Source organism: Chelmon rostratus, chromosome 11, assembly GCF_017976325.1.
Source record: "Chelmon rostratus isolate fCheRos1 chromosome 11, fCheRos1.pri, whole genome shotgun sequence".
In the NCBI taxonomy this organism is placed as follows: Eukaryota; Metazoa; Chordata; class Actinopteri; order Chaetodontiformes; family Chaetodontidae; genus Chelmon; species Chelmon rostratus.
The window spans coordinates 19,461,570-19,487,619 of NC_055668.1; the positions used below are offsets into that span (position 1 = coordinate 19,461,570).

Here is a 26,050-nt window from a genome sequence, read left to right on the forward strand (position 1 = left end):
CTCCTTCACCTCTTTGTCTGACCTTGGACCTCTTTATGAGGAGAGGAAGTTGAAGCTGAGCTGTAGAACTAAGAGTCTGAGTGAAGACACAAGTGGGTGTTTTGTTTAATTACATTGCAGATTGGTAGGTTCCTCAGTCAGCCTGTCACAGTTTGTCTGCGTGGAGGATAAAAACGCTTAGATGTTACTCACTTCACATCTAGCGAGTCAGAACAGTCGTTGCATCCGTAAAGAGATAATAGACTAAATGTTAATTATTGAGCTCGGCAGGTTTTGTAACCCTGATGGACGAGAGTTGTTCTGTCCGCCATTAGGAACTTTTACACTTTAGTATTCCTCAACAACTTTTAAGTGATTTATTTCAGCTTGACCTTTATGGATGCCCATAAAATGAATGATCAACATTCATAACAGCCTCATTACTCATTTCCATAATGTGATCACTAAGGAGACTGCAAAGAAGGTTGCAAAATAAACTCTACTCCTGCTTTCTGCTCCCAAGACTATGAGTTTACAGCCATGCTAGTAGCTCTGCGAGGCACTTAGGCTTAGTGGTGCTTTGAGTGAAAAACTAACATCATGTGTGCTAAAGTGCACACAATGACAGTGCTAACATGGTGATGTTAAGTAGGTACAGTATAATGTTCATCATGTTAACTATCTTAGTTAAGCATGCTAGCATTTGCCAGTAAGGACTAAACACACATCGACACTGGAGGCTGACCGGTTTTTAAAACAAATAATTATTCAAATGAATATTTTGACATGATAATGGAGCTAGGCGAAAAGTCAGGACACACACACACACAACCACAGGCAATAATGTTGATATGAAAACAAGGTTGAGGTTATTTAAAAGCAGAGATCATATAACCGTATTGGGGTTGGGGTATCTGCTTGTCAAGCAGACAGAGCAGCCAGTGATTTGGGTTATTCAAATTGCCAAATAAAAGCTGCTAATCTGCTGAATTACATCAAAGTATTTTTCTGATTCATGAGCTTTTGGCTTGCACCCTCAGAGCAAATAATTTGTCCATCTACTGGAAAGAGGACCCTTTAAAGAGACAATCAGTAAGTGAACACATGTAGATATTGAACTTTTTCTTCAGTCAGTTTTGTGAGCGTTATCAACAGAGGCATCCATCAGTTGAATTCTCCAGTCGGCTTGGTATGTCTCTCCATTCCCAGCAGCCTCTCAATCAATCAGTCCATTTTGTTGTGGTTCCCTGTGGCTTTACTCTGCTGATGCATAGAACCTTCAGAACCCTGCCTGAGCTGTCTCTAATGAGTTTTTCATTATCAGTGACATCAACTGAATGGCAATGAAACAGAGGTATTATAGCTGTATTTAATTGAATCTGAGGGGTTGGGAAATTATTAGACAAAGCCGTGTTGTAAAGCTGTTAAGAGCTGAGAGCGCTCGGCTGCATCCGGAGATCAAGTTGTCAGGCTGTGCATCTCGCTGCCGAAGTTGCTGCGACTTCCATGGCTCAGGGGTTGTGCTCTGTGACAAGACATGATGGATTCACACCCCAGGGAATACCCCTTACCTGTATTTATGTGTGTGTGTGTGTGTGAATGCTGTTCAGTCTTGTTCAGCTTCATAAGTAGTTTGTGAGTGTATGTGTTGCTGTGACTGTTGTGTATTTGTTGTTGGTGTGTTTGTGTGCGTCTGCATGTTTGTGTGTGTGCCTTCTGGGGTTTGTGAAGAACCAGACAAGAGTCCTCTGGTCACTTCAATGCATGTCTCCAAGTCATGTCAACCACCCAGATGAGCAGAAAGCCACAGACTGAGAAATAAGTAACTTGATGGGAGGCAAACAGGAACTTGGTATCGTCGTCAGCAGCCATTTTTTCTGTTTGACTGCAGTGCCCATTTTTGGTCATCGAGAGAAGTATCATGTGTACTTAAATTATCTCTTTCCTTTCTTGTACATTGACAGAAACACTTAATGCCCACAGAGTGGTAAAAATATCACGTCTCACAAGGTGCTGTAAAATCATTATCTTGTGATGTTGGCTTTGTTTTTTGCAGACTATAAATGTCTGTTTCCATTCTCGAAAATCAATCTGCACGGAGTCAGCCCATGTTTGATTTTCTTTGTGTTATTCTAAAGCTGATGACTCCTCCCTTATGCAACTCCGCCACGAGGAGAGCAGATCAGCAGTTCTGCACAACTTCTGCAGCAGAGAAAGATTGCCTGCGCTTGACCTTGTGTGCCTGTTTGTATTTGCTTTCTAAAATACAGGAATGCACCAGTTGACCCCAGCTTATAGTAATATCAGCTTGGGTTGTTTAACTGCATTCAGGTTGTGCTTTATTGATAAGTCAATGAATTTAAACTCGCTCACCGCAGTGCCACTCAGTGTTATGCTGCAGTGTTTTGCTGTAATTGCAGCTTTTTGTTACGCAGCAGCATTTGACCTGATGAAAAATGTAAACAGTCAGGCAGGTTATGTAACTGAGTGTAGGGTGTCAGGGAGGTTAGTGATTGGACTAAAAACAGAACCGCACTGAGAGTGTGACCTCACTCAGACCTATGCAACGTTTGTTTTAACTGATGTCACATGTTAAAACATAAATCTCCTGCAAGTCAAAACCTGCGAGCGTTAGTCATCTGTCACATAATGTTTGTGTTTTGTGTAATTGCATATGTGCTTTTTAATGCATGTACATGTCTGGCATCAGTTACTTTTCTTAAGATTTTATCTAGTTTAAAAGCACATTTATCCATATATGGTTTGAGTTTTGTTTCATTGCATGAGTATGTTTTTTTACAGAAGCCTGTCATTGCAAATTAGCTTAGACTATAAAAGCTATGATAAATGGCATTTGCACATTTAGAGAGTAGTTTGTGCTTATTTATCTGTCCCTTCAATAATAAACATGAGTAAATAAATAAATAATAGGGCTTATGTAATTTTTCAGCATTAATGAGTAATTGGCAGAATAAAAGAGGCAGAGTGAGCAGCAGAATGAGAAAGCATTGAAGGAGGAAACACACCCAGTGCTTTCTAAGTAAAGATTACAGCGCTGAAAACTTGTTTTTTTTTCCAGTGCCGAAGGGATGACAAATGCACAACAAATGCCCTTGGAATTTTCCCTGCGCTGATTCTCAGCGTAGTGGTTGTGAAAATAACAACATGAAGTGATAGGTTGCTGAGTCGTGATCATTTTACCCTTCTTAATGACTGCCTCTTAGTTTTATTCAGCTCCGGTGTTATTGTAACATTTTCTTGATGGGAATTTGATCCGACAAAAATAATCACAGAGTCCTTTTGGCAGCGAACAACCTTGGATGTGATTTAATTGTCATTGCAGATGGAAAGAAAGAATGTTGGCGCTGTGAAATGTACGTGACTGAACTTGGATTATTTGAAGTTTCTCTCTTTTTCTTTCTGTTTCTCTCTCTCTCCTTTGAGCTTATCTCTGTTTGTGTTGCTGCGTGGAGGCAAGGCTCTCTGCCAAGAAGTTACATTACAGTCGCGGGTTGACATAAACGTGGGTGTACAAAGGACTTGGAGGGCTTAAATACTTTATTGTGTGTGTAATGTGAACTGAGCAATTATATCTGCCAGCCTTTCAAACAAAGAGCTCCTATCAGGCAGGTTCATGTGTTTTTAATTAACAGCGTTCAGCTTTAAGACATGAGCAGGCTAAACAGGGAAATGAAGCCATGATGATCAGCACATCTGAGGTGCTTTAGTATAATGCAATTCCTTCTGATGCTGACGCTGACAATGAGGTAATGACTGTGAAAAACAAGACATCTCGTAGCCATATTATACATGTTGTTGTGGTGAGAAACATATACATGTCAGAGTTTATGTAGCATCTGTAGCAAATATTTCTCTTAGCAGAAACAGGCTGTTTAAAATATCTTCTTTTTTGTGGATCTGTGGGTTAACCAGCATCTGTCATTTACAGTATTATACTAATTGCTTGACTGTTACAACGCCCTCATCTGAAATCTTAAAAACACATCTGTCTGAATTTAAATGTAGTTTCTCTTTTAGGCGGGGGAGGAACTTTAGGATCGTGTTTACTAGCACATTGGAGCAATTTGGCAGCCTGCTACCCCATTCAGCACAATGTTGCACTAATCCAGTTTAAAAATAATTAGCTACAGGCTAGCAGGCCTGTGAAATTCCTTTCCCCTATTGTAAATGTTCCTGTCATAGCCTCCGTCCTCTTCAGCTAAAGTCAGTGTTCTCAGAGAGGAAATGCATTTTTACAATCTCTTTTACTCTTCCACTCAGATATAGTGTATTAGAATTAGAACAATTGACGTCACCAAATGCTGGCAACAAAGACATAAAAATACATAAAGTTTCAATCAAACAGTGCTGCATCCGCGCATGAGTTTCCACCTAAATTGAGATTTTTGTACCGCTTTCTTTCCCTCAGCACCCAACCTGAAGGGGCGACCTCGGAAGAAAAAGCTATCCATCTCTCAAAAGAGGGACTCCCAGGGTCAGGCTCAGGGTCAAGGGTCATCGGGGTTAACCCAGGGGTCAACAGCAGTGGCAGCACAGGACCCCTGCAGCCCAGAGAGCAAAACTACTACCAAGGTAAGATGAGATAAAATAAGACAAAAACGAGATTAAAGAAATTAGATGGGTGACTTCACATAACATATGTAAATGCAATGTTATGCAACATATCTGTGCAAAAAAAGTCCAGTATGAAACGTAGCACTCATGTGCACGTAAAGTACATTGTATGGAGAGAATTGCACAGTAAACAGTAACTTAAAGTCGCCCCCACCAGCTTTGCACTAACGACATGTGACACCTAAACTTGTGCTGTCAGACAACTCCTTTCCGACTCGTCCTTGTATCTTCAGTCACAGAACAAGGCTACAGTATCTTATTTATTTAGTTTCCCAAACAATTCACTGTGAGAGACACAACAGCAGCATAGTGCAGTGTTACATGTGTGTGCAGCACATGCAGTCACGTGTACCGTGAAGGCCACACGTTACATGAAGGGGTGAACACCTGTGACAGAGTACTTGTTTGTGGGAGAGGGGTTGGGGAAGGGAACTACTTCTTGTTTTATAGATCACTTTATTTTATTAGATCACTTAAAGGTTTTTGTAGGTGGTGATGATTTTTGTAATAAATTTCATATCTATGGTACACTAGGTCAAACAGTATACTTTAGGGCTGCAACTAACGATAATTTTCATTATAGATTAATCTGCCGATTATTTTCTCAATCTCTTGGTCTGGAAATATAACAGAATACAGAGAAAGATGTCCAGGGCAAACTGCTTGTTTTGTTTGACAAAACCATCCAAAATATATATAAAAAAATTAAACTTACTGTCATATAAGACTAAGAAACAAACTTTTTACTTTAAAAATTGCTTGAACGACTAATTTATTGTCAGAATATTTGCAAATTATCTTCCCTTGTTGCGAGTCTAAAACAATGTCATTATTTTCATCCTCCTGATTCATCCATTGATACATCAGTCATGACAGCATCGTTGCTGAGCAGCGCTCTCTTTGTCTGTGTGTCTTTCCTCTTCTTCCGACCACATAATAGTCATTTAAACAAGTACAACATGATCCCGCAGTGGAACAAGATGTTTTCACTCTGTTTCCACTGCATTTCCCATAAACAAGAGCCAGTATGTCAATGTGGAAGAGTTACTCAACTACCGCCATAATCGTGCTGCTTATTTAAAGCTAAGTTGCATTAAAAGCTATAAAATCATCACATCGTGTTGCCTTTCTATAATTGATTATGTATTTAGGATTTTGCAGTGCTCCCTTTTTTATCGAGCCACTATCTGACATTGGTTGTAATATTGAAAGCGAAGGAAATATCCAACCTAAAAGCCCTTCCACAGCTGTTACTCCTATGACCTTGGACAGTTGAATCAATATTAGCAATTCTCTCTCAAAGAGTCAAACTAATATGTGCCTAATCTGCGATGACAAGAAGAGCTGCTCCATTGGTAATCAATGAAAGGCTGCCGCTGTGGCCCGTTAGAATATTTGTTTGTGCTTGAACCCAAACACATTTCATCCAAACTGTCTGATCTCATTTGAATAGCAGTCCATTAAAGCTTCACTTTTCATTTAAAGTTACATCCGCTGACTCTTTACGCTCTCTCTTTGCAGGTCAAACCCAACTGTAAAACGGTACCCAATGGAAAAATAACCCCGGCGGCCAAACACAAGGCCAACGGCCTCAGCAGGAAATCGTCAGCTGAGGAGAAGGAGAGAGGGAAGGATAAAGAAAAGGATAAGGAAAAGGAGGAGAGGAGCGAGAGGGAGGAGAAGAAAGAGGAGGAAGCATCAGAGGAGAGCCGAGCAGAGGAGCAGGCTTTCTTAGTAGAGCTCTACAAGTACATGAAAGAAAGAGACACGCCCATAGAGAGGATCCCGTTCCTCGGCTTCAAACAGAGTGAGTAGGACATCTTATTCTCTTATTCCCTCACTGGCAATGTTTAAACAGTGCAGTACTCTAGTTTACACTCAATAGTCTAATCGTAAAGTAAGGTTATTGAGGAGATTTAGGTGGTAACATCACCAGTGGGAAAGGTTAGCATGCTGATGGGGATGTCCAAGTAAAAGACACCTGTAGGAGCAGGTGTAAAAATACTAAAGTCTATTCAAAACATGCAAAGAGAGGGAAAACACCCACATTATTTGAGCCCTCTTGTGCTTGGAGAGAAGAAACAGAAGTATATGTTTCAAATTACACTTTAGATATCAGAGCGAAACTGCACTCTGTAAGTCATTTAAGTCGTTAAAATCCACGCAGGGAAAAACCCCCGTGTGGATTTTAATCAGCATCTCTAACCACATGTTATCTACAGTGCCCCCCTATTGTGATCAGATGAGAAAGCAGGAGCTGCTTTTCAGTCAAGTCAAGGGCAGAGAGTGTCCTAACTATCCCGAAAATGAAAGCTTTAGCAGAAGAAGTGGAGATGGCTGCCAGCTGCTGCAGGCATTATGCCCAAAATCTCTAAATTACACTGCTGTTAAACAGTAAAAAAAAAAGATTATTCAATCTACAGTAATAATAAACTAAAGGAATAATTGTCTGTGTTGAGAAAAATCACATCTAGCGGTTAGTAAAAGACTCTGGAGGCTCCCTGTCAGAGCACATTTTGGCTGGCTTTTATACAAGGCGAGAATATCTACTCGCGCTTGTCAGAGGGGTTTGCTGTGAAGGCCAAGAACGTCCTCTAACAGTGTTAGAAGAACATCACATGTATGGGAAACACGTCTGCCCGAGATGAAAGATTTCTAATATAGGTCGGATGCTTAGCTTGCACTCGGCGTGCATGATACAGAGAGGAGAAACAAGCACGCAAACATCATAAAGGGCGCGCTCTGGTCTCCTGAAACTGAAGAAGTGCGTTTGTTTTACGTGTTTGATCTCGAGGCAAGACACATGAGAACGTGGGCTCTCATCGCAAAATGTGGTTTCCAAATGTACCCTTTTCTCACTCTTTACTCAAGCAAGGAAATCACATTTGCATTCATGCCAAACGAGCCGAGAAAGATTTAGCCATCAGAACGTAGCACGACAACATCGGCAAATTAACGAGAGGCGGGAGAGGGAGACATGTCTGTTGAGTTTGACGGTGACAGTTTATCTCAGAGTAAAACTCATTACTCTAAACTATTACACGAAGGTAAAGCTGTGGTCGCCTCGACTCCGCTAACCTCACCACGGTATTTTGACGAACCTGTCATCTTGAGTGCCGACATGTTGTTGCTTAAATAGGTCATTGTGGTTGAGGGAGATAGAGAGAGGGAGCGAGGAAGACGTTGAGAGAGACGGAGGGAGAATTACATACCCAACATCCTTTACTTTTAGTTGGCATTTCTCAGTTTGAGCACAGAATAAAGTCGAGGTCCACGCGCCAACTGTTTTACATACAGTACATGCTTTGAATCTCAAAACCAGACACATCATAAGCAAGGCCCTCATTAAATGGTGAAATCATGCTGTTTAAACTTCGTCCTTGGCAGCGAGCACACATCAGCACATGTAAAGAGGAGGGAAAAAAAAGGAAAACACATCATAATTAATACAACAAACCCTTAGATGTAATCAGGCGCCGTTTTCATATTCTTCCCTTTAAAGTCGTTGCAAATGCATTAAAAGATCAAAGAACTCTCTTTCCTGTAATGGAAATTGAAATTATGTTATTTCAGTTGCGTTTGAGTAATAATCTTTTTATGAAGTTCTCTGGAGTTTAACAAAGCAACAGATGGTTGAGCGATTTACCAGACTTACCCGTGGGTTATTGACTGGGTCCAAACACGAACAATATAGTAAACTGCCCCTCATCTCCGAGCTTTGGGGTCTTACCTGATATTTTAAGACTGCAATTGTGGCAGCCCAGCAGAGAGGTATGAACCTCAGGTGGCTCATAACATATTTTAAACCCAGTGATATTCATTTTGTTGATTTAACACAGTGCCCGCTTGTTTGCTTGCCTCACTCTCATGTCGAATTTATATTTCACTCCAGGGTTTTTTTAAGCACTAAACATCTTAGAGCAGAGGTGCTGATCTGAGACCGATCCGCCTCTTAACGTCTGTAATAATCACGAGATATTCAGTTTGAAAAGCTAAACAAGTTGCAAATCTTTGCAGTTGAGAGGCTGGAGCTAGAGTTTATTGAATTATTTTTGCTTGAAAATGGACTTTCAACAATCAACATGTAGGCTGCTACTAATGATTATTGTCTTTAGTCATGAATCTGCCTTTCAACTTTCTTCTTTCTTATTCAATTATTCCATGAAATCCTTTATTTTTTCTTTGCAACACTGTTGGCTTCCACAAAGTGGTCTCTACTCTTCCTGGGGTCCACAGATCCAAATCACAGCATCAATAAGGCAAGAAAGAGCAACCTCAGACAATCAGTGAAATGACTCATGATGAATAGCAACAACCTATAATGAATACAGGCCACCATAAAATAAATACAAACAAGCAAAAACCAACACAGCAATGACTGAATTACATCCATGTGAGAATCATCAAACTATGTTTTAGTGAGAGAAAATCTGTGTTTGAAGTGTCTGATGTGGGCAGGGAGCACATTCCAGGCAGAACGACCTCTGTATGAGAACAGTTCTCACCATGTGTGTTCGCGGACTTTGTACTACCAGATGACGAGTGCTCACTTGTCGTGTCATACAACCACGAGATAAAGCAGCGTATACTAGCTTTTCACGAATGAACTGTGATGACAGTCTGCGTGAATAACACAACACTTGATTTCAGTTTAGCCTCCGCAGTTAGCCGGGATGATCGTTTCTGCTTCTCGCACACACAAGCACAGAAAGAGCAATGTCGAGCTCATCTGACTGCTCTGTTCCGCACAGTTTGCAGTTGTTGTTCTTTTAAGATGTTTTTCAGCAGCACTTGACCAAATGGGCAGAACTCCAAGTGTGACGGAACAAGTGACCTGACAACATCAATCATAACAGAAGATGGAACATATGCAGAACATTTCCTTGAAATAGCGATACCCTTTCCCGTCTTAGACAATGTAATCAGTCTGCTCAGACCTCAGTCAGTTATCTAGTTGAACAGGAATTTTTAGTGACCTGCTCAACTGATATTCCATCTATAGACAAGTTGAGCGCAGTGGTGATAACGAGAACATTCATCATTCATTCTGCCAAATACAATACACTTAATGTGGCAATAATATGCCAATAATGAAACTGTGTTAAAATATCCCCCCCAAAAAAGAAAAAATGCCCTTCACAACTTCCCAGAGTGCAAAGTGACGTCCTTAAATGTCTTGTTTTGTCAGTAAAATGACATGAAACAGAGAGGAATAACACATTTTCACTTTAGAGGAGCTGAATTCAGAGAGCGTTTGGCATTTTTGACAATTTCTGCTGGAAAATAGTCGTGGATTGCTTTTCTATCGATCGAGTAATTGCTTCAGCTGTAATACTTTTTTCTTAATTTCTCATACCTACCATATGAAATGCCTCAAGGTGGCTCCATTCAACGGCCCTCGATTGACTTTTTTTTTTTTAAGTGAAAAAGTGGCTCTAAATTATTTCAGTAAACCCATTCATACAGGCTGAATGCACACAAGCTCCTGAATCACAGGAAATGACAGAAAATAGTTGGCTGTTTCGTTTGAGGAGCGGCACAGAAAACTGTTTTGTGCTGCAGTTTATTCATGTGAGCCGCTGTCCTTCTATTTTTTATCACTTGGTTAATATTGACTTTGCTCTACAGCTGCTGCCATTGAAGGTGCATGTGTGCAGTGGAGGTGTTGAAAGAAATGGAAGATAGAGTGGATTGAGGACAAATAAGACAGGAGTAGTTGTGGTTACATTGTACATTCTGAATGCCCTTGATCTGCAAGATTATCCTGTAACTGTGTGTGCGGCTGACTGTTCCAGATGCATGTGTGCTTCACTGCTTGGGCATCAGCATGAGATTGTGAACATCAGTTCCAATTTGTCTCTCTCTTTCAGGCTTGTTGTGTAATTGCCATGCCATCGGTGTGTCATTGAGGCTGCATTGTGTTGCTGTTTTTGTCATCCTTATCTCAGTGATAATTGCCCCTGCCAAATAGAGGGGAATTAAGAAAAGAAATTGCTAATGACAAGACATCTAAGAAAAGGCATGTTCGCTCATTTCCTTTATCTGTTCTGTTCCCTCCCAGTCCCGTGTGCTATTGTGGTAATTACAGTCGATGCATAACAAGCTAGTTAAATAGACCGTCTTTCTGTTTCTACAGTCAGAAAGCACAATACGCCGGAGTGCTCAGTTCAAACAGAAAAACCTACCCAGTTCCCTTTGTTATTCCACCCGTGCATTGACAACGGTCGCAGAGAGGAGGGAAGGAAAAAATCAATGCTGTCAAATGCGGAGATAGGAAAATGTCATTTTGACAAATGCAAGGCTTTGTGTACGCACAGATTGAATTTTGATGGATTTCTCCCCAGGCGAGGCCTCCTTTTCTTATTTATAGGCCTTCATATAAAAATGTTAAACAATGATGTTACAGAAAGCAAATACAAATGTCATTGGCACAAAAAGTCCCCCAATGAACTTGTGGTTCTTTGTTTGTGGAAAATATTTTCTTTCCGAGATAGACAGCCATATGAAGCCTTTCTGAGAGCTTACACGGCTATTTTTAGGAAAATGTTACACAAGACTTGTATTTTGATATGGCCTGTCACGGGGTATTTGCATGGGGAAATCAATGCAAATGAATTTGCATTAGTTCAAACAGAAGTTTGAGCATATTGCCAAGCGTTTGATGCTTGTAATCGTTTTCATTCGTACCTGCAGGCTGCAGCTGAGGGTTAACAAATCTCTTTGTCGGGATGGAACATATGCTGTGTTTTATCACATAGTAGTGACTGTACAAGTACTCAATATTCATTTGCATCATTTCAGCTGAAGTGTAGGGTTGCTTTGTATGAGAATGATAAAAAGCTGTTTTCATTCTGCCAAACCAGGAATATGTAATATTCCTTCTATCTATCTATCTATCTATCTATCTATCTATCTATCTATCTATCTATCTATCTATCTATCTATCTATCTATCTATCTATCTATTTATCTTTGTATATATTTAATACACTACTGTTTGTGCTATTTGGCTCAACTGAATTTTGTTGTACTGATACTTGAACCTAATCTGATTTCACAGCTGTAGTCACTGCTTACTATGGAGGCTTAGCTGCAGCTTATAAAATATGGTGCATTGTTACAGATTTTGATGTTCAAGTACATTCTGCTGCTCGTACTTGACTTTAACTGGAGTTAAATAGGTGTTTTGCTTTGTTTTTTACATTTTGGTATTGCTGCTCGTACTTACAAATGCTTCCTCCATGACTGTATTTATGACCCCTCTCTGGTGTAATGACAGTACATGACGTCATGCGTTTCAGCTCAGGTCCTTTCCCAGAGTTCCTGACTCTCTTGTTTGTCTTCTATCTCCCACAGTCAACCTTTGGACTATGTTTCAAGCTGCTCAGAAACTCGGAGGATATGAGTTAGTAAGTATTCACATGTGTGGCAATATATCCCTTCTCTTTCCTCCCTCCTTTCTTTCTTCTATTTCCTCCTCTTTTTTGCTGCCCTCCTCCTGATGTCTACCCTCTCCTGCTCTCTTTTTCTCTATTATCTCTTCTTCCTACACTCCTTCTTTCCTCCCTGTCTTTTCTTTTTCTGCCCTCCTCTTGCCCCTTGGGTTCAGTCACTCTTTTCCCAAGGAGAAAGTCTTGCTCAGAGCCACATTTAGCAAAAATGATGCCGTTGTTTCAAAACCCCCTCGGAGTGGAAAACACATGTTCCTCTGCCCCGCGCTGGTCAGACGGAAATTGGTCAAATCGCTCATTTTTTCCCATGTTGGAGAAGTGCAATGCACATATGTACCCACAAATGCGCACATAGTCTGTATGCACACACACACACACACACACACACACACACACACACAACCAGAGTGAGTCAGAAATAAGTATGTATGAGGCATTTAACTTGGCTGCTTTACCTGCCGTTTATTCATTCACTATTCCTCTGCAACGTGTTTCCAGAGTGTTTGATGTTAAGTCGTCAAGTGCATTGCTCATGTCTGTTTCTTCATTAGTTAGCTGGTATAATGTCATCCAAACAGACAGCCAGACCAGACCATAAACAGGATACAGCTCATATAATGGAGGCTCATATCCTTTTAAAACCCTCATATCTGCAGCTGATTATCTCACGTTTCATGTCGAGGCTTTGTTAGCTCTGTGGCAGCCTGCAGTTTTGTGTTTGGTGTTGTAGACTGTCATCTGTTATGGGATAAGGGGTTATAGCAGGAACAACTGGCTGCATGATGTTAACAGAGCTTATTATGTTAGAGAATTGAGTGTTGAGGATTCAATAACTGGAACATCATGACTCAGTAACTCCCCAAGACCTCAAAATGATGTCAACCACTTATGTTTTTCTCTTTGTTTTTTTTATATATATAATCTTTCCTCCTCGTATTTTTTCAATTTCCCTCACTCGACCTCCATCTCATGTCTCTTTTTCTCCCTTTGTCTTATCACTCTTTGTCCTCTCATCCATCCCTCCAGATCACAGTCCGCAGACAGTGGAAGCATGTATATGATGAATTGGGCGGGAACCCCAGCAGCACAAGTGCCGCCACGTGTACACGGAGACACTATGAGAGGTGAGTTATTACGTTCGGCAGTTACATATGACACATCATTGCTATGCATGAACACATGGAACAGTTTGCATCGCCTGAAGTGAGTGAACTCCCCCGCAGCTGCTTCTAATGTGATTTCACCATGCTTTATTCATAACATCAGGACACTACAAGACAAATATTGATCTTATTTAGGGGAAGCCAGTGCACTTACACATACGTACAGAACTGTGTTCGAAACAGTGGGGTAGTTTGCAAATCACTCCTCACTGTCTCTCACTACTATGGCATGCAGTTCTAATAGTATTAACAAATGCATTCCGTATGGGTCTAAATGAATTCGTGATGAGATGAGATTCAGTTATTTTCTTAGGATTAATTGATTAGTTATGTGGCACTATGGAACCAATTATGCAGCAAACTCCACCCATGCTGCTATACAAGCAGGCTAAAGAGGATTTAAAACCTCAAAACGACAGCAAAGTTTTGAATTATTAACTGACCTACACGGATACACATACATACAGTAACCACCCGTTCCTCCATATGTGCATTGGAAGCACACAGAGCGGCATGCACGATGAAATGAAAACAGCCGTTTAATGTATTCATCTAATCATTCAGTCAGACACTGCAGCATTCTGAACCTCCACATTATAATCACTCAGATAGTATTACCAAACCAAAGCAAGCATATGGATATGATCCTGAGGGAGCTGTGAGGGTATTATGCAGGGCTGCTTGCACACACTCACACATCCACACACACACAAACATGCACACACGGCCACTTTCCCAAGGTTAAACAAATGCCAAATACAAATATCTTCCCAACAAGAGATAACCAGTCGCTCATGAGGCAGGTCATTCCTCCGGGCTGGTGACCCTCTCCCCATCCCTCCGGCTGCCGCAGGTTCATGCATCAGCACACGCAGGCTCACGCACACACTCACACCTGTCAGTAGTGCAGCAATATGCCAGCAGTACCATACAAGGGCGCCAGGCAGCTTCATATTGTGTCAGGATTGCATTCTGTAAGCGAATTTGTAAGCACAGGCAGTGGCGGCCAGAGAGGCTTTTCCAGGAAATTTGTGAAACCATAGGTGTGAGGAGCGTATTGTTCAGTGTGTTGTGTTTGTACACAAGGTGACAATGTGCCTCTAAATGTTCTGCAGAGGGTGCTTTCAGTGTTTACACTATGTTCCCAGTTCTTCCTCTGCTGCCTCAAACGGGGATATGTTTTAAAGGAGGAGCTGCTGCATGGTGGAGCTCCTTATTTATACTAATAATAGATATGACTTTCAACAGCTAGCTCCAGAGATGATGCTGGCCAAATATCATTTTGTTGTAAAAGACAGAATATATCTTTGATCCTTGTTTTGTGACTGTTTATCTAGCTTTGAAATCAGTATGGTCTGTCTCTGCCAAGAAATTACTTTGAAGCCAGATGTGAAAAGCCGTATTGTTCATCAGTTTATAAGGTGTAAATGGGGTCGTAGGAAGGCAGGCGGGGGTAGGACGAACCCGTGTGGGAAGCGCCGAGGTGTGACTGCTGCTGCGCTGGCCTTTCCCTCTCCAGCCACCGAGAAGCAGCTGAGAGAAAATAATGCTGAATCAATACAAAGCAATAATATCCACACACTGCAGTGAATATCAGGCTGACAGAGAGGGAAGGTGTAAGAGGGAGGGGTGGAGGTGGTGGGGCGTGTGTGTGTGTGTGTGTGTGTGAGAGAGAGAGAGAGAGATCAGCTGAAGCTGAGCAAGTTTCCATTCAGGGGAATAATTTTAGCTGAGCCTTGGTGTTTGGGCTGCTTGGAGGGCAATTAGCTTCATTGTATTAACTCAGCAAACATGGCCATTCTCTCCGCATGATGAATGAGGCTGTTTGTGGGCTCGCTGAAGTGTGTGTTTGTTCCCCAGAGGCGTCTTTGTTTCCACCTTTAATCATTAGTCAATGTGCTACAGAAATATAATTCACAGGGAAGACTGTACAGTGTACAAACTGGAACAGCGCTTATGCTTTCTTCATCTCAGAAGGATCACTTCTGATTTGTCTCAGCGGGCCAAACTTTGGTAGAACAGGAAATAAAGAGTCTCAAGGTGCCGCAGTAGGAAACAATGTCTCAGGGCATAATTGCTTTAAATTAAGTGGATATTCTTGGCTGTTTTCGTGCTCTTTGGGTTAAAGATTGTGGATATCCACAAGCATTCAGCTCTCATGTTAAATTATACACATTATCCCTTTACAGCCCTGATGGTAAAATCATATGAAATGGTTTCCTAGGAGATGTTATTGTGAAAAATGGAACCAGAGGCATAATCACTGTATTTATGCTGTCCAGGAGCAGGTGGTAATCACTGGTGTAGTAATGGAGTTACATAGCTTGAATTGAACAGGAGATAACCTCAGCTAATTGTCATTTTCAAAGTTACTGTTTTTTAGTCGCAGAGCGGCGTTCATTAGTGCGCAGGGAAAAATCAATGTAGAAACGTCCAAGCCAAGGTCTGCCGCCGCAGCTACGGGGAAGCTTTAATGATATTTATTTAAACCGTTTCCCGAGATTAGCTGTCAGGGCCCAGCGCTCTGAATTAAAAATGAGGTCATGAAAAAGATGGCATCAATAACCTTGAAATAGACTGCCTTTTGCTTCTGTGCTGTGCCATTTTCTCTGTGCTACCCCCGCCACCCCCCCCCGCCTCCCTCTCTCCCACTCCCTGCCTTGCACTTCATGCTGTTTCTTTCATTATACAGGTCAGCGCCTTTTAACAGCTCCTACATATTTAATCTTCCCAGTTTCCTACATGATCTCTTGTTACAGAAACATCACATTTCACCATCTCTGTTCATTTCTGCCTGTTACAGATTTTTAATACCTCACCATGCCTTGGCACGCTAATGTAATTGCACAACAGGGTTGGTATTGGGGCGGGAGGGTTTTCTTTTTTTTTTGGGGGGGGGGGGGGGGGGGGGGGGGTATCCATGGCAACAGAGAAGCTATTTAGAATAATTTGCTATTTAAAAACTCTGAGGTTTTGGGCAATAGAGGAGAACGCAGATGAGGGCTTTTGGATTAGCTCATTTTATCTTAAAAGTATTAGATGTTTGCCAGATGTACTGTACATAGAGTCTGAGGCCTGTGAAATATTCTGCAGCGCAGATCATGCAGATATGTGTTTCTTTTAAGACAGATGCACGCCTGTTCCAATTTTAGTCGACTAGATGTTTTATTGATTCAGCCTTTTATTCATTCCTCCTGGTATCGATGTGCCTCTGCATTCACTAAAGCTGCTCTCCAGATATGAAAATACATTTGTTACTCATAATTATTCGGAAACCAAGCAGTCCTCACACTGAGAATTATAATAGAATAGAGTTCAGATTTGGTGACAATTTATTTTGCTATATGCTCAGTATCTCGCACTTGTCAGCATCTCTTGCCATTTCCCTCGATGTATTGCAGATACACTTGAGCTCGCCTCGTCTAATACTGCAGCTCAAACACACATTTCAATTACTCTGCTTTCTTGTTCTAAAGCAGACGGTATCATTGGATTACAATAAGAAGTGCTCGGGAGGGAGTATCACCTACATGTCCTCCCTGCTTTCTATTCCCAGACCTGAGAGAAACAGAGGCAGACTTTAATAAGCAAGCAGAAAATGATTCAATATTAAGAAATAAAAGAGGACAGAAACACAGTTGCAACACGAGAACATGTTTGCATATCGTCTGTCAGCATTCCTTAACACACTATAAACAATGTCTCAACATGTTGTCCGCATCAAGAGCGCAGCCAAGTTCTTTGTATCGCCACGACTCTTCTCCTGGATCTGGACTTCAGCTTCAGTGGGAGTGCAGCCAAAGAGCCGCATGTTCTTTTACGCTGAAATAGCACGCAGCTATTTTAACCTCTGAGAGCTCGATGGTCTCCCCAAGACAGAATGCTTCATTAAGCATTCGGTGATAAAACCTCTTTTTTTTTTTGCAGCGAGCCAACAAATCACAATATTGGGTCATTTCTTTATGCGTGGAATTTAATCAAAAGGTCCAAGGTTTCTTCCCCCAGTGGCAATGAGAAATCACAAATTACAGCACTGATGTGTGACAGGCAATTGACTGTATGAGAATCTATTCAAGTCCACAGAGATTAATAACTAGTTCAGTGTAGCAAGTTAAATTAATGACATCCTTGCAGTGATTTCAGTCCACTGTAGGGCAGTGAGAGGGAACATATGCTGTGTATTTTGGGGTATTAATACTTGATTGTTTCTCTATGCAGAATAGTGCACATTTGTTTTAAACTGTTAGCACTCCTGGCTCACACCTGCTATGGCGAACCTTTACTGCGAGCTGCAGCAGCAGCTAATGAGAGCAAACCCCCGGGGAACAGTAGAGGTCATTTTAAATCTGGTATTTTCAGACTTGACAAAGGACTTAAGTTTTTCATACATTCCTGCGCTGCCCTCCTGTTTTAACTGCATGAATGGGGGTCACCTCAAGTGGTTTGGCTTCGAGACAAAAGAGGGGCTTTGAGGCATGAATCCAAAGCAGAGGGACCAGCTACAATGTCTGTTTATCCCTCTGCTGGCAGCTTGTCTCTCTCTTTCTCTACAGCAGTGATTGTTTTCTCATCGCTGTGATGATGTTTAATCATTGCATTTAGATCTGATAAAGATTTGATTTTATGTTGTTTTTTTTTGTATTATTATTCTACTCTCTTTTCCTCACAGGCTTGTAAAAGTAAGTCATTTTCTTTCTCCCAAATCTTTCTACACCCCCCCGGGTCTTGTCCACCAGCTCTTTAAATAGTTTCTTTTCCTTTTTTTTCACGCGTGAAGCAGCTCTTGTGATCTTAACACAACACCAGTTAAAATTAATTTCAGCACGGATGGGAGGGAAATTGTTGAAATGGAACAGCCTGCAGGCTTTTTCCACTTATTTGGTGACTTAGGCATTTCTTGGATTCTAGCACACTGCTTGTTCCTGTAACACAAAACTCAGATGAGAGCAGCACATTGCTGGTAAAGTCACCTTGTTTTTGCCAAGTTGTGTTTTTTTGGGGGGGAGGTGCTTTGTGTGCAATCCGTTATTTCAGAGGCGCAGACATGCTTACTTTGCAGTTGTGGTTTGATGTTGAGGTTTACACTGTTATTGATCTCACAGATTCTAAAGATCAGTCAGATATAATGCACTTTATATATTTTCCAGCCTAATTACATGAGACATCTTCTATCCCTGCCTGTTTAATCTCCTCACCGCATATTTTAGTTGCTTGTTATCAACACAGAAAAAGGCTGCTTAAACAAAAGCCGAGTGATAAATTGGCATGAGAGGAAGTTAAGTATTTATTGACCTCATAAAAATGTTGCCTCTCCTGCTTTAATGAAATTCTTTCCTGGAATCTCTCAGTGCAGCACATGCCCCCTAGTGGCTTCAATTATTAACTACACCTGGCTTTCTCTCAGCTAATGCAGCGGCTGCCAAGCTCAACCCTTCCCCTTCCTTGGAGGAAATTGCTACTTATATAAGTGGTATTGTATTATGAGTGCTATATTACATGATCATGACTAAGTTATATATACACTGCTTAAAATTACTCCAGTCTTTCACACAGAGGGCTCTATTATGATTGTACCCTTTTTTTTTTGAACAAGGAGTTAAAAATGGAAAAAAGACTTGTGCCCTGTAGCCTGAACCTTCTTTGCTTATTCAGCCATTTCCTTAAATTTACATAAAAGTGTAAAAGGTGGATGTCTTGGAGTTATTTTAATAGGCTGCACTTTTCATCTTACATTTATTAAGCATAACAAAGCAAATAATTTTGACAATTTTGTAATAGAACTTCCTGAGAGTGATTTTTGGTTTCTTGGCCAATGGAGCGTCTTAGTCTTTCCATTTGGAACTATTTAAGGCTGCAGTAATTTCCCGGGCTCAGCTCTTACATTATCCGTTGCCTGCGACACCCCAACCCCCACCCCATATTGACATTCCATAAAGTTGACCCAGGCCAAGGCAGTCGTCTCTTTCCCACAGATCATTGTGATAGTCGACAGTGCACCCTGGTATACTGTGTGTGTGTGTGTGTGTGTGTGTGTGTATGTATATATGCCACTTCTCCAGCCCTTTGATCACTAATAAGACAGCTGGACATTTGCACATGTTGAATACGCATTTACCAGCCTGGAGAAATCGAATCCACCGTTTTATAATAGTGAAACATTAAATCTACCTGCCTGTTCTGTGCAGTAATTCCTAATTATAGAAAGCCTGAGAACCACTTTCTTATTTGTAATAAATACCACTGCTGCTATTTCAAAGTCAAGAGAGATTCCATGTTTTTATCTGTCTTCAAGGATTCTTCATTCCTTCATTCAGGGTCGTTTTTGCTCTTCATTAACATGTCCTTATCCCCTCTTTCACTCTCTCTCTCCCTGCATTTCTTTTTCCTTTTGCTCTCTTTCCCTCCCCTCCTCTCTTTCACAACCCCTTTTGCTCTCCGTCTTTCCAATAAGTCACATTTAATAGTACATTTCCTTTCTTGGCCTGGGGCCTGGTGCCAGACCAGCTGTATGAAATGTAGTTTCACCGCTTTCCCTGCCAGCACTTTTGTTCAGAGGAAAAATAACAAAAAATCCCACAGAGCCTCTTGAACTCTCTGAGGCTTTTTTTTCCTCTCCTCCTTTTGAAGAGGAGGCGAAACAGCTCTTGATTCATTGTTTGTTTTACCGCCATGTCCCTTAAAAGGAATACTGCAACCGTCTCTTGTCGTTACACGAGAAGACCTTATTTTTTTCTCATGACTGAGAAAGTCATGTTTCTGTCTGGCTTTTATGGATTGTTATTGTAAAAAAACTGACAGAGGAGCTGGAGAGGTTTTCAGAGCAGCTTATTGAAGTTTGGGGTGTTGTAGTTTTTTCAGTCGTCTTGGTTTCCTCTTCCACGATGTTTCTTATTTCTGGTCGAGCGCCAATTTCCATTTTCTTTACTGAGCAATAAAAGTCTAAAAGTTTCCCTCGCTGGTTTCTTCATGTCATTATTTTACACATGGGTATTGTTATGTTATCCAGATCTTAATGTTCCCATTAGTTATGACATCAGATACGGAAAATTGACTTGGGAAGTATTCAGAAGAGAAATAACACAAGTCAAAAATAGTTGAACGTTCCCTGTCACTTAGTACCGGCTTAATTAAGTTGGCGTACATGCTGCTATCCTGCATTCAAACACAGCGAATGGACAGCGTGTTAAAAACTAGAGCGTGCTGTTTCCAGCTGAAATGTTTTACGGCTGTAACCACTTTAAGGGCTTCTGTGATTAATCATATTAGTGTATTAAATGAGAGATTATATGCTGCGAGGTTCCTTTAAACAATTTGATTTCAATTCTTCCAGACATTTTCCTCCTCTTTATTACCAGCCACATTAGCTTTACACACCCACAAACACAACACACACACACACATTCTTTTCTCTCATGGTTAAACTAATACCAAATGTGATCTGTCTCAGCAGGAGATAGCTGGTTATTCACATTCTCTCTCACACACACTCACACACTCTGGCACCAGTCTGAACCTGGATTTCCCCTAACCTAGATTAATTACAATAGCATTGTTAATGGTTGCTGGGGATTAAAACAAGGAGGTTTTAAATCAAGGCATTTGATACTCTGCATGCCTGTGGCAAAGCTGCAGCTCTTTCTGTTTTCGGTATTAACAAACAAAATGCTAACGTGGGTTTATTGTACTATATGTTTTCCCTTTTGACATAAAAAAAACAAGGTGGTGTGCTTCGACAATGCTCCACCCACCCCACGTTAGGATGTTCAGTGTGTAGTTATGTGTTTTTTTTTTTAACCTAAAATTGATGTTTGGCTGAAAATGATTTTTGTTTGTGTGCGATGAGCAAAAACAGAGATTAGTCACTTGTGCCTTACGAGCGTGACGTGACGTAACATGATCGTACAGCAGTCTCATCCACGTCCCTTTGCCTGTGTTCCTCCTCAGGCTCCTCCTCCCGTACGAGAGGTACGTGAAAGGCGAGCAGGACAAGCCCCTCCCCTTGACCAAACCCAGGAAGCAGGAGGGCGGCCAGGAGAAGGCCTCGGGAGCCAAAGCCAAAGGAGCGGGGGCCAAGAAGTTGAAAGGCACCAACGCTCCCAAGCCGGAGAGTAAAAAGGACAGAGGGGAGACGGTGAAAGGCCAAGAACAATCACAGGTCAGTCAGACGTCTCCCTTCTGCTGCCTCGTCAGGACGCTCGCTCGCTCCAAACTCTATTTCATTTTAATCCCCCTCTGCTTTCCCACCAGTGCTTCACCCGCTGTCCTGTTGTCTTTGCCAAAAGAAGCTGTGTGAGTGTCGTATTTCTTTCACGTTTCAAACTAACTGTAGCAACTATCATGTTTCCGCATGCAGGACTCAAAGGGGGAAGAGGAGACTCCTGAGCTGTCCACAGCCATAAAACAGAAGATATCTCTGAGAGATGAACCGATTGTAATAGAGGAAGAGGAGCTACACCTTACCTTGAAGAAGGAGGAGTCTTTGGCAGCGGAGCGGCCGTCGTCACTCTGCCCCAAAGAGCCAGACGGCAGGGCCCCGCATGCTGGCCTACCCCTCTGCACGGGGCCCGGTCCCCAGCCCGAGTGGAGGGAAATCAGCGGGGCCCTTCAGGTAAAACTCTCCTGTGAACAGCAAACTGAAGGGCATTTCATTCCTAAAAACCCCTACCTGCCTCACCGCTGGGATCAGAACAAACCCGCTGGACACGTTGCTCTGCCTGAGCCCTCCTCCAGGGTCAAAGACTCCATAGAAAGCCACGGTGGGAGAGTGGGGAAGGTGCTACCGATGTGTAAGCAGGAAGACAGACAGTGTATAGACTTGAGCACAGATTCCTTCCCAGAGAAAGACGACTATGGGATCATTAAGAAGGAGTCGAGCCAGGGCTCCGCACAGACGGCCGCCTACTGCAAAGCCAGCCAGGGGGTCATGTCTCCTTTAGCCAAAAAGAAGCTCCTCTCCCAAGCGTGCGAGTCCAATCCTTTCTCCTTTGCTTCTCCTTCTCTTCAGCCTCCACCTCCCACAGCTGCTTCCTCTCTCCCTGCCATATCAGCGGCTGAAAGGGAGAAGGAGAAGAAAAAGGGTGAGGAGGAGGCGGGAGGGCAGAGGCACGGGTGTGTGTCAGACAACATCCCGGAGGTAGCGCCCATATTCAGGCCATCAGTCATCCAGCACGCCCAGAGCAGCAAGCCTCACCAACAAGCCACCAGGGGCCCATCAGAGAGGAGCGCTGCCGTGGAGCTTTCAGAGACTTACAGCTGCCGGACGAGCCACCACCTCCAGCCTCATGTCAATCCGCCGTGGCAGCCCTTTCTCCCCCGAGCCCACGCCCAGGATGGCGTGGAGCACGCCGGGGAGACGCTAATCCAGGGCCCAGCCGCTCAGCCTCGGAGCTACGCGGGCGACTGCTACTCCTCTCCTCACCTCCACAGTCTGTACAGGCAAACTGAGAGCTGCCTGAGCCAGGAGAGGATGGCCGGCTTCCCCAACGGAGAGCGGAGAGAGCACTACACCAGAGACCGCGAAGGCAGCCAGGGCTTTGTCTGTGGCGGCCTGGAGCAAGAGGGCTTGGCCTACAGATCTCACTACAGTGACAGGACTCAAACGCACGGAGAGAGGCGGGAGGTGGACGATGAGCCCAGGGACTTCACGATCTCTAAACCTCTCTCTCAGAGGGTGTCCTCCTTCTCCAAGCCCTCCTTCTGCAGTCTCCCATATCCCATCTTGCACCAGGGTCTGGATTCCCACCCCAAGGCGTGTCGAGTTCCTCCTATGACCATTTCTCCCCCCAAGCAGAGCCCAGCAGAGTCATCTCAGCCGTTTCCCAGCCCCAAAGCTTCAAGCGACTCGCCCCTCACCAGCCCCATTCGACCCAGTAAGCGGAGCCTAGTGGAACCAGAGAGCGAGGAAGTCCCGGAAAGGAAAGTCCGCGTGGTGACACCAATCCACCCAGCTGGCGCGATCCGACGCAGCGACCCAGAAGAGCTAAAACCAGCTGAGCCGGCCCACGCCGTTCACCTCAACAACCATCTCCCCGAGGGCCACCCGACAACTACTTACCCCCCGCACCACGCAGCACCCTTCTACCCTGGCATGTACCCGCCCGGCAGCCTGGTGTCCCCGGGAGCCCAGGACGGGCTCCAGCAGCACCCAGGTCTGCAGTACCTGAAGAGCCAGTCAGCAGTGTCGCCCCTCGTGCCCCCGTTAGCCTTCCACTCCATGATGCTCCACAGGCAGCTGCTGGCCTCCAGCCCCAGCCCGCACCACTTCTACAGGCACCCGGGCGGGGCGGCACTGTACGGGGACCTGCTGCACCACCTGTACCCTCTCTCCACCCTCCCACCGCCTCAGCTGTCCTCGGTACACCCCAGCACCAGACTGTGAGGGAGAGAGGAGGATTTCTTTCCCCCTCTGCTTCTTCGTCCTCAGAAACTTTTTCAGCTTTGTCTCTCTGTCTCTCTTGCTCGGGGATTGTGGCTCAGCCGAAATATAACACTGATTACAAAACTTTGGCTGATTACAGACTGATAAACTCATCAGTCAGGCAGAGTGAAAATTCCATTTCCTTTTTTTTTAATTTGTGTATGCATTTGTTTATATACTTTGCACTGTTCTTTATTTTTATCACCACTTACTGTATCTTTTATGTTGTTGTTGTATCCTTATTTGCACAATGCTCGTGTGTATGTGCTCACAAATCGGTTTGCCGCTCTCGGTCACCATGAGTCAGGTTGTTGCTCTGGATGTGTGAAAAGCGGTGGGCAACAGAGAAAAGCCATTTGTTTACTGCGTCTGAGGGCTAAACTTTTTTGCTTCGAAACACTACAAGTAACATGACAACGTAAATGAAACTCTTTATGTAACTAGAGGTGCGTTTAAACAGCTGTTTAGCACATTATTACACTTTGGGCAGCCAGTGGTGTTGCATCTGTTTACATGTCTCCACGCTGAAAGCTGCTGCCTGTTTGTGCCACCTGAACTCCTTGGAGTAGACATCAACACTCACCGCGGTGCTGCAGATAGTTTCATCATAACATTCAGAGGTGCTGTGTTTAACAGATGTACTGTAGACTCACTTTTTACTCAGTTCAGGTTTCTATTCGTTAAATTGCATTTCAGTTAAGATCATACGACACAAGCGGTTGTTGCGTTCAATCTGTTGACAAATCATGAATGTTTTTTTTTTATTATTAGAGTTAATGAAAAGCTGTTAAAATTTTTTTACTTTCTAAACTGAAAGTAATTTGACCCCAAAACCCTGTGTGATGAGTAGACTGTAGCAGCTTGTTTTTGTCTGTAGGACCAGCATAATGAAGCAGCCGTCTGCTGCGGAATGCTCACCACAAGAAATCAGCATTTCATCTTTTTTGTTCTCGACAAGAGCTCTTTTTTTTTTCGGTAAACAGACTCTTTTATTCAACACGCTGAAAAGACTCACTGTATGATTTGATAGGAATGTTGTCACTTAGGATATTATTGCTTTGCAAATATCTGTGCCTTTCGCAGTCTTGGATTAGAGTTAGCACTACAGTTGTTAAGGTTTATCTTCTGTAGCGGGGTAGGAATATCGATATTACTGTCACTCTTGTCTGAAATGCAGCACACAGACACTCATACAAAAACTATTTGGCACACTTTGCTATCAGACACCAGACTTGATAGGTAAGAACATTAAACATTTAAACAGTTATGCTTTAACCTGATGGTTAGTATTTGTGCTTAAGTAAATCTGTGTACTTCGCTTAACTGTGTCAGGCAGCCGATAATAGAAGAACCTGAAAAGATTTGCAGATAGCTGATATTGACACAGGTCTGGTGTCTGTCCTCCGCAGGGCTTGTGTGCTCTATGTGTTTTTTTTAGCAGTGATGAAAAGGTACCAAACTCCATAAAGTATGCCTACCATGCTCCATAGCCTGAGGTGGAAAGACAACACCTGCTCTGGCTTCTACAACCACTATAATTGCAATCCAGGCTAGTCGAACTACACAGTCAACATGTCTGGTGTTTCAAAAGAAGAAAAAAAGCTGTTAACGTCTACGTGTAAAGTTTTACTGAATACTTAGGTAAAGACATTGATTTCTGATTAAGTACTGTACTTTGCTGTGTGTAGGTAAAACTGGCATTAGTGCTGGCTCCAGTACAGAACATTCATACGGGATCAAATCATGACAACCCCTCTCTCTCGTCTTATTTTCTGTGTAAATAGCACTGTAGATAGTACCGCGTGGTTGTTATCATATAAACTGTTATAATCTGTAAATAGTATAAAAACAGTATAAAGGTCGGTTACACAATCTAGCTGTGTCCTTGCTTGCTCTGTTTCAAGGTCACCGTGATCATGTTAGATTGAAACAAACACTACAATTTAAGAATTAGGATACTCTTTTTCTTTGTTGTCGTTTCACTTTTTTCCACGCTGTTTCCATTAATGTGCATCCTGAAAGTGTTTTTGATACAGTAGCCATCTGTTTACCAATCACCCAGCTGGCGAGCAAGACAAAAAATAAAGACATTTTGTATGATATGACCTCCTGTATATTTAATTAAAATATTTTACTATCTACACGTTTCCTCAGTTGTGTTCTTTAACTGAAGTGCAGATAAATAGCAAGGACTGAATAAACTGATATTTAACACCAGTGTGCTAACGTCAATGTAATGTTCTTTTTTTCCTGAGTAAATGCAGTGTGAATGGGGTTTTATTATTGTAATACCATTATCAGGCATGAGATTCCATCCGCCTTAATCTTCACAACAGGCTACGTCTGGGCTCGAAGCCAGAGCAGCCTCTCCAGTATTTGCTGCAGTGGAGAAATGTGCCTGTGCAT

The 26,050-nt window shown here is 42.6% G+C and overlaps 1 protein-coding gene across 1 annotated transcript in view; it reads left to right on the forward strand.

Annotated features, from left to right (window-relative positions):
• The window catches only part of arid5b (AT-rich interaction domain 5B), a 75,128-nt gene extending 49,345 nt beyond the window's left edge, over positions 1–25,783 (forward strand). Inside the window, exons 5-10 of the mRNA XM_041947903.1 lie at positions 4,409–4,572; positions 6,136–6,421; positions 11,970–12,022; positions 13,091–13,188; positions 21,172–21,382; positions 21,581–25,783. Coding sequence (XP_041803837.1) covers positions 4,409–4,572; positions 6,136–6,421; positions 11,970–12,022; positions 13,091–13,188; positions 21,172–21,382; positions 21,581–23,605 — 2,837 coding nt within the window. The 3' untranslated portion in view covers positions 23,606–25,783. The remainder of the gene's footprint in view (positions 1–4,408; positions 4,573–6,135; positions 6,422–11,969; positions 12,023–13,090; positions 13,189–21,171; positions 21,383–21,580) is intronic.
• Positions 25,784–26,050: the final 267 nt, after the last annotated feature.